Consider the following 9058-nt stretch of genomic DNA (forward strand, 5'->3'; position numbering starts at 1 on the left):
GTCAAGCGGAGAGACCCGCCCCACCCGCCCCTTCCCGCCGTGTGTGTCTGTTGGGGGGGGGCGGGAGGAAGTGCCTCGATCCGGTGGCTTCCCTGCACTGCGCAACTTCCGTGATGCCGCCCGTAGCGCCGGGGGAGGCGGGGGGAGCCGGGGCTGCCGCGCTGGCGACCCTCCCGCAGGACCTGCTGGCGGAGCTGGTGAGGTCCCCCCTCCCCGTCCTTGCCTCCTCCGCCCGAGAGGGCAGGATTAGGATCAGCATGGAGCTAGAAGGGACCTTGGAGGTCTTCTAGTCCAGCCTCCTGCTCAAGCAGGAGATCCTATACCTATACAGGGGTCTGCCCTTCCTCCTTCCTTCCAGGGATCTGGGTGGGAGTGGGGCTGGAGCTTCCTCTTGGGGGCCCGGGACCCCCACCATCCCGGTCCACGCTACCTCTTCTTGGGGTCTGCAGAGGGGTCTCCACCTGCCTTCTTTCCACAGTGCGAGCGAGCCGTGCAGCGGCTGCAATCTGGGAGGGTCGCTTTTGATGCCGCCCAGATATGCCAGGTGAGCTTAGGGACAGAATGGGGAGTGGGTGGGTGGGTGGGTGGGCTGTTGAAGGACCACCCCCACAGCTGCTTTTCTCTCCAAGAGGTGCCATACAGCCGGCGTGGAAGTAGCCCCGGGCGACCTGGCCCAGGCGCTGCAGGCCCTCTCCTGGCTCTTTGGGTAAGTTTCCTCTGTTCCTTCTCCACCAGCCAGCTAGGCTGGGGGTCTCCCTGCCCATTACTTTGGGCCATTGGACTCTTTGTGGGGGGGGGGGAAGGCTGGCATCCCCTGGCCAAAAGAAGGGTGGGGGGAAGAGTGATATAAGTTGCTGAGATTGAAATTTAAGAGGACAATTTGTTTTGCTTGGGGGGGGGGCTTATAGCACAGCAGCAAAAAATAAACTCACCTCCGAAGAATTTTCCACGGAGCTAGGCAAAATGTTCAGCTTTCTGCCGCAACAATCTGGCCAGGTGATCCAGCAGGTGTGGAATGAGAAAAGAAAATCCCTGGTGGAATTGGAGGATGCAGTACCTGTGGCAGCAGCTGGGCAGGTAAAGAATAAAAGGAAATTAAAAGTGCTACATATTAGATTGGTCTCCTTCCTTGCTCCGGTACAAATATCCCTCGGTTTTATCCCCCAACTACTGCCCTGTCGGCCCCATACCAACCAAGGACCTTCCATGGTGGAGGGTGAACTATAATCTGTGTCTTCCCAGTCCTGTTCCAACACTACAGGTAATCCTTGACTTACAATATTCATATAATAATAATAACAGTAACAACAATAATAAAGTTGGAAGGGACCTTGGAAGTCATCTAGTCCAACCCCCTGCTCAGGTAGAAAACCCTATACCATTTCAGACAATTGGCTGTCCAGTCTCTTCTTAAAGACTTCCAGTGTTGAAGCATTTACTGCTTCTGGAGGGAGGTTGTTCCACTGGTTCATTGCTTTAACTGTCAGGAAGTTTCTCCTTAGTTCTAGGTTGCTTCTCTCCTTGATTAGTTTCCATCCGTTGCTTCCTGTCCTGCCTTCAGGCGCTTTGGAGAACAGCTTGACTCCCTCTTCTTTGTGGCAGCCCCTGAGATACTGGAATACTGCTATCATGTCCCCCCTCGTCCTTCTCTTCATTAAACTAGACATACCCAATTCCAGCAACCATACCTTGTATGTTTTAGCCTCCATTCCCCTAATCATCTTTCTTGCTCTTCTCTGCACTCTTTCTAGAGTCTCAACATCTTTTTTACATCGTGGTGACCAAAAATGGATGCAGTATTCCAAGTGTGGCCTTACCAAGGCATTGTAAAGTGGTATTAATACTTCATGAGATCTTGATTGTATCCCTCTGTTAATGCAACCTAGAACTGTGTTGGCTTTTTTGGCAGCTGCAGCACACGGCTGGCTCATATTTAAGTGATTGTCCACTAGGACTCCGAGATCCCTCTCACAGTTACTACTACTATTGAGCAAGGTACCACCTATTTAGTGACTGTTCAAAGTTACAACGGCACTGAAAAAAGTGATTGACCGTTTTTCATACTGACCACCGTTACAGCATCCCCACGGTCACGTGATCAAAATTCAGGCTCTTGTCAACTGACTTGTATTTATGACGGTTGCAGTGACCCGGGGTCATGGGATCACCTTTTGTGACCTGACAAGCAAAGTCAATGGGGAAGCCAGCTTCGCATAAAAACCGTTTCACTAGCTTAACAACTGCAGTGATTCACTTAACAGCTGTTGTAAAATGGGGCACCTGTCTCACTTAACAACAGAAAATTGGGGCTCAATTGTGGTCGTAAATCAAGGATTACCTGTAACCACTCACCCTCCTGCCTTCCTAAAGGAAACAGCTCTAGCTAGGCCTGGAGATTTTGAGGCTTTCACCTAGTCCTGTTCTGGAATCTAGACTTTTATCATCACTTCGATTTTTTTTAAACTCCATCTCTTCTGAAATTGAGCCCATCAGATATTGAAAACCAATGGGCCAGGGCGGAAAAGATTCTCTTCCTTTCATCTCCAGAACAACAATCCTGTGAAGTAGATTGGTCTGAGAGTAGAGGGACCAAGTCCTCGGAGAAGCTCTAAGACTGAGGAGGTATTACCACTTTGAGTCACAAGGCTTGAAAAAGCATCGGGGTCGGGGCCAGGTAGAGCCAGCATGAATTTTGCCTTTCACGGCTCACCTGAAATGTCCTTCAGGATGATTGTTTGACAGATGTCCCCACACAATAAAGGACACCTTTATTGTACTTCCTTTCCTTCCTTCCTTCCTCCCTTTCTTCCATCCATCCATCCTTTCTCCTTCCTTCCTTCCATCCTTTCTCCTATCTTCCTTTCTTCTTTCCTTCCTCCCATCCATCCCTCATTTCATCCTTCCATTCTTTCTTCTATCTTCCTTCCTTCCTTTCTCCTATCTTCCTTCCTTTCCTTTCCTTCCATCCTTCTTCCCTTCCTTCCTTCTATCCATCCTTCCTTCCATCCTTCCTCCCTCCCTTCCTTCCATCCATCCATTCTATCTTCCTTCCATCCAACCTTTCTCCTATCTTCCTTCCATCTTTCCTCCCTTCCTTCCTTCCTTCCTTCCATCCATTCTCCTTCCTTCCTTCCATCCATTCTATCTTCCTTCCTTCCATCCTTTCTCCTATCTTCCTTCTTTCCTTCCATCCAACCTTTCTCCTATCTTCCTTCCATCTTTCCTCCCTTCCTTCCTTCCTTCATTCCATCCATTCTCCTTCCTTCCATCCATTCTATCTTCCTTCCTTCCATCCTTTCTCCTATCTTCCTTCCTTCCTTCCATCCAACCTTTCTCCTATCTTCCTTCCATCTTTCCTCCCTTCCTTCCATCCATTCTTTCTCCTTCCTTCCTTCCATCCATCCATCCTTCCTCCCTTCCTTCCTTCCATCCATCCATTCTTCCTTCCTTCCTTCCTTCCATCCATTCTATCTTCCTTCCTTCCATCCTTTCTCCTATCTTCCTTCCATCTTTCCTCCCTTCCTTCCATCCATCCATTCTTTCTCCTTCCTCCCTCCCTCCCTTCCTTCCTTCCTTCCTTCCCCAAAGATGGTGACTCAACTGCAAATACCCAAAATAGTCATTTCTTGTTTTGCAGCTTATTGATTTTCAGTGGAAGCTGGGAATGGCCATTAGTGCCGACAGCTGCAAATCCTTGAAGTTGCCTTGTGTGACAGTGGCATTCAAAGTTGCCGACAGTTTGGGGAACGTCACCTGCAAAACGATTGAAATGACAATCTCTCAGTTTCAGGTTTGTAAACAGCCTTTCCTGATCTTTGCCCTTTTTTGAAAAAACGTGCCCCGTTGTGTATTTTTCACGCTTTGTAGCAGACACGGCTTCTGCTGCTTGGCTTCTGTAGCAGCTCATCCTCAGAACAGAAGACAATGGGCGAAGAGGATTAAAACGTGGCCTGATGATTTGAACATATGAAATGGTGCAGGTGAAATGAAGGTTCTGCATTAAATTAAGTATTTCAGAATGAGTGGATGTCAACCAATGAGATTCAAATGGTTGTTTTGTCACCTGTGTAGCCTGGGTCTTTTTGTTTCCCCTGGCAGTTTTTCAGCTGCAGTGGAACTTGGATTCTTTCAGAAATGCACTTTTTAGTCACAGTTGAATTACATGCGGATTCCTGGTGGCCCAGCATCCAATACCAGGAATAGTTAGCAAATCAGATTTATTCAGTCTGTCCAATATCAAGAGGTTGGAAAAAAACCCCCACACAAAGTGTCTTAATTGTGCTGTGCGGACATTATATTTTGTGCACACTAGGGATTCATTGGAACATAGTGTGTATCTGTCTGTTTGTGTGGGGGGGAAGGGTGGTGGTAAACCTTTATATGCAAGCATGCATTTGTTTCCCTTTGCTTTCCAGCTGTTTCACTGGCTGTTGCTAACACTGAAGCCAGTTGTGCTAATGTTTACAATGTGGTGCTTTGAGTTAAAGGTGAACATGCTAATGATTATAATAGCAATAGCACTAAGACTTATATACCGCTTCACAGTAGCAGAGTTAGCCTGCAATACTGCATTCCAAACACTGGGAAGGAAGGAAGGAAGGAAGGAAGGAAGGAAGGAAGGAAGGAAGGAAGGAAGGAAGGAAGGAAGGAAGGAAGGAAAGAAGGATAGCAATAGCACTTAGACTTACATACAGGTTCACAGTACTTTACAGCCCTCTCTAAGTGGTTTACAGAGTCAGCGCATTGCCCCCAACAATCTGGGTCCTCATTTTACTGACCTCAGAAGGATGGAAGGCTGAGTCAACCTTGAGCCATTCAGGATCGAACTGCTGGCAGTGGGCAGAGTTAGCCTGCAATACTCCATTCTAACCACTGGGAGGGAAGGAAGGAAGGAAGGAAGGAAGGAAGGAAGGAAGGAAGGAAGGAAGGAAGGAAGGAAGGAAGGAAGGAAGGAAGGAAGGGATAGCAATAGCACTTAGACTTATATACCGCTTCACAGTGTTTTACAGCCTTCTCTAAGCGGTTTACAGAGTCAGCAAATTGCCCCCAACAATCTGGGTCCTCATTTTACCGATCTCGGAAAGATGGAAGTCTGAGTCAACCTTGAGCCAGTGAGTTTCAAACTGTCGAACTCCTGGCAGCCGTGATGTAGGCACATCTCAGCCCTTGGTTAGCTGAGAGGCAGCAGGCTTGAAAAGAAATGAGGGATGTGTTGGCCATGCATGCATGTGTGGCGTGCTGTGGAGTACATTGTGTCTCTAGAGCAGTGGTTCTCAACCTTTTTAATGGCGTGACCCCCCAACCGGTCGTAAGTCGAGGACTAAACCGGTCGTAAGTCGAGGACTAAACCAGTCGTAAGTCGAGGACTACCCAACCGGTCGTAAGTCGAGGACTTTCCCTGCCCGGGAGTGCCACGCATGCGTGGTGCCACTCCCTGTGCCGGCTGAGGCGTAGCTAGCAAGCGGCAGAGACGGAGCAGGCTGACCACCGTCTGGTCCACCAGCTGGCCCAGCCCAAGGGAGTTAAGGCACCCGCCGGAAAAGAGGAAAAAAAATGGCGGACAGCCTTGCTTGGTGACCCCGTGAAATGGTCGATCGACCCCAAATAGGGTCGCGACCCACAGGTTGAGAACCACTGCTCTAGAGTAAGATTTTTCAGTGTGACCATACCAGGCCTTGTTGGTGCCTGTTGATTTCTCTTTTGTTTTTTTCTCCCTTTAGAATTTCCACAGCCAGTTCAAGGAAATGGCAAGCGTTCTTGAGACATTTTGAACAAGGGTCCAGTCTTCCCTTGCCTCCTAAGAGATCGTTCTACAGAATGGTTCTCCAGAAAGAGATGTAGGTTTGTTCTTCTTTTTGGTTTCCACCATGGCTTTCTCCAGCTGAAGAGGTGCAAACTGTCTGGTATGGAGTGAAATTCTACACATGAGTCCTCCTCCTAAAATGGACCTCCCGCTTCACCCCAGAATTTAGGTGGAACCTATCTCAGCCACTCAGAAGAAGACCAGGGAAGTCTAGGACAGGGGTAGGCGACCTTGGCTCTTTTATGGCTCGTGGACTTCAACTCCCAGAATTCCTGAGCCAGTATGGCTCAGCATGGAAACCTGTCCCTTTCCCCTCAGCATGGCTGGCTCAAGAATTCTGGGAGTTGAAGTCCACAAGTCATAAAAGAGCCAAGGTTGCCTACCCCTGGTCTAGGAGAAATAAACCCAATAATGTCCGGAGAACTATCCAAGATATGGCTTCCTATAATGTCTTAGTTCTCTTCATCTCTGCATCTACAACTAGCTACAACTAGCTACAACTAGCTACATTGGGAAAGCAGTGGTACCCGTCACCATCTAGAACTCTGCCTGGAAAAAATCCAATGGGTCTGGAAGGCAACCTTCCATTCCTTAATAAAAGGGTGGAAAACATGTGAGGCTGTTGTTTATGTCTCTCTGCTGCCTTTGTTCTGCCAATTTTGGGCTGGGTGTTTCATACCGACCCTTCTTAACTGCTGCTCCAGCTTATCTATCAGACTAAGTCAACTGATCACATTTTATTGAATAAATTACATTTGTCAGGTTACCTACCACATTAATTCCAAACATAGAAAGCCAGTTTGGTGTAGGTGTCCGACTAGAACCTGGGTGACGGTGAGTTCTAGTCCTGCCAAAACCAATTGGATGACCTTGGCCCTTCCCTCGGGAGAGAGGGAGGGAGGAAAGAAGGAAGGAAGGAAGGAAGGGTTCTAATCCTGCCTTGGACACAAAACCAATTGGATGACCTTGGGCCAGCCCCTCAGGAGGGAGGGAGGGAGGAAAGAAGGAAGGAAAGAGTTCTAGTCCTGCCTTGGACACAAAACTAGTTGGATTACCTTGGGCCAGCCCCTATGGAGGGAGGGAGGGAGGAAAGAAGGAAGGAAGAAAGGAAGGAAGAGTTCTAGTCCTGCCTTGGACACAAAACCAGTTGGATTACCTTGGGCCAGCCCCTACGGAGGGAGGGAGGGAGGAAAGAAGGAAGGAAGGAAGAAAGGAAGGAAGAAAGGGAGGAAGGAAGGAAGGAAGGAAGGAAGGAAGGAAGGAAAGAGTTCTAGTCCTGCCTTGGACACAAAACCAGTTGGATTACCTTGGGCCAGCCCCTACGGAGGGAGGGAGGGAGGGAGGAAAGAAGGAAGGAAGGAAGGAAGGAAGGAAGGAAGGAAGGAAGGAAAGAGTTCTAGTCCTGCCTTGGACACAAAACTAGTTGGATTACCTTGGGCCAGCCCCTCTCTCAAGAGGGAGTGAGGAGAAGGAAGGAAGGAAGGAAGGAAGGAAGGAAGGAAGGAAGGAAGGAAGGAAGGAAGGAAGGAAGGACAAACAACTCTTGAAAAACCTTGCCAAGAAATGGCCCAGGCATTTGTCAGGAGATACCACTGATTCAACGGGGGAAAAAAAGCATGGGTCTGTATAGCCACCTGTGTAATTTTGAATAATCCTTGACTACAAAAAGAAATTCTTCAGCTCACTGCATCTGTGCTGCCAAGGAAAGGGCTCCATCCATTGATGACTTGCTATCACCATTGAGTTATTTACACCAAAAGGGGGAGGGGGGAAATCTTGCAGAGAGTCTTGTGTTTTTACAAAAGCAGAACCTCTGTTCTTTTCATGGGTTTTTTTTCATGAACCATAAATAAATGCCAGCTGAAAACCAAGATTTTGGTCAGCAGAAAGAGCAGGGTGTGTCTGGTGCTGGGGGGGGGGAAGGCAGTGGTTCTGAGCTGCTGCAGTAGGCAGGCAGACCCTTCTAGGGTGTGTTTCCCCCCCCCCCATCAAGATGCTTTTTCATGCTTCTCACCATATAAATGTGCAATTCTCCGGGCTAGCAGTTTCTCCTTGGTGGCCTTCTGGAAGCAATGAAAGTCAAATGGAATAAAGCAGAAAAGGACAGCATGAAACCAAGGGAGGCCCTTAGGAAGAGAAGCAGGATCTGGGATTCTTCGATGAGAGAAAAGCAGCCGTTCCAAGGACTTTGGATTCCACTTGTCGGTCTCTTGACAAGTAATAATAATAATAAATTTCAGGTGCTGCTAGCTGGCTGCAACTTCTCATTCAAGTTTAAAGGTTTTCCTTTCAGGATAATCTAATTTTTTTTCTAGAGGTTAAGTAGAAGGCGAGTCCAGAGTTTCTCTCCTTCAGAGTTATATCTCTGCACACTGATAGGAGTGGATTGACGCAGTTGGATTTTATCACCTACTTACTTGGCCTAGCCCACATTTCTTTCTGGTTTAAAGTTTTACACTGCTCGGCCTTAACGCTGAGTCACATAAATGGCTTTGGATATTATAACACAAAAGCAGGTGCTTATACATTTAGCCTGACTGAAAAGTTACCCCCTTTCTTTCTTTCTTTCTTTCTTTCTTTCTTTCTTTCTTTCTTTCTTTCTTTCTTTCTTTCTTTCTTTCCTTCCTTCCTTCCTTCCTTCCTTCCTTCCTTTCTTTACCCCTTCCTTCCTCTCTCTCTTCCTTCTTTCCTCCCTCCCCTCCACCTTCCCACCCTCTCCTTCCTTCCACCTTTCCTTCCTCCCTCCCTCAAATAGTTAACAGAGCTGAGAAGTTTTGGATATTATAAGACAAAAGCAGGTGCTTATATATTTAGCCCAACTGAAAAGTTACCCCATTTCCTTCCTCCCTCCCTCTACCCCTTCCTTCCTCTCTCCCTCCCTCCCTGCTACCTTCTTTCTTTCCTTCCCTTCCTTCCACCTTCCCTCCCTCTGTTCCCTTCCTTCCACTTTTCCTTTCTCCTTCCCCTTCCTCCCTCCCTCCCTCTCCTTTCTTCCTCCTATCCCTTCCTTCCTCTCTCCCTGCTTCTCTACCTTCCTTCCTCCCTCCGTCCCCTTCCACCTTCCCTTTCTCCTTCCTTCCTTCCCTCCCTCCCTCCAATAGTTAACAGAGCTGAGAAGCGTGGCCTGAGGACAAAGGCCTACTTCTCCCCCTGCCCATTCCCAGTGGCATCCTGAGCTATTGTGGTAAGGGAGCATTCCTTGTCTAAAGTCAGCAGCTTCAAGGATGCAGCACCCACCCTTAAGAGCCCTGACTC

The 9058-nt window shown here is 48.2% G+C and overlaps 1 protein-coding gene across 1 annotated transcript; it reads left to right on the forward strand.

Annotated features, from left to right (window-relative positions):
• The first annotated feature begins 41 nt into the window (after positions 1–41).
• Positions 42–6415, forward strand: COMMD6 (COMM domain containing 6). Its single transcript, XM_039365843.1, has 6 exons — positions 42–197; positions 479–544; positions 630–706; positions 909–1077; positions 3638–3790; positions 5721–6415. Exons 1-6 carry the CDS (start codon positions 114–116, stop codon positions 5769–5771), a joined length of 600 nt encoding a protein of 199 aa, XP_039221777.1. The 5' UTR covers positions 42–113; the 3' UTR covers positions 5772–6415.
• The last annotated feature ends 2643 nt before the right edge of the window (positions 6416–9058 follow it).

This window comes from Crotalus tigris, unplaced genomic scaffold (genome assembly GCF_016545835.1).
Source record: "Crotalus tigris isolate CLP2741 ecotype Arizona unplaced genomic scaffold, ASM1654583v1 scf7180000017596.1218436, whole genome shotgun sequence".
Classification (NCBI taxonomy): Eukaryota; Metazoa; Chordata; class Lepidosauria; order Squamata; family Viperidae; genus Crotalus; species Crotalus tigris.

What these genes read in the sequence shown, in the direction of transcription:
- COMMD6 (XM_039365843.1), top strand. Translation starts at nt 114, where the DNA reads ATGCCGCCCGTAGCGCCGGGGGAGGCGGGGGGAGCCGGGGCTGCCGCG. An exon ending in AGGACCTGCTGGCGGAGCTG is followed by an intron (nt 198 to 478) that starts GTGAGGTCCCCC and finishes TTCTTTCCACAG; the next exon opens with TGCGAGCGAGCCGTGCAGCG. An exon ending in GCCCTCTCCTGGCTCTTTGG is followed by an intron (nt 707 to 908) that starts GTAAGTTTCCTC and finishes GGGGGCTTATAG; the next exon opens with CACAGCAGCAAAAAATAAAC.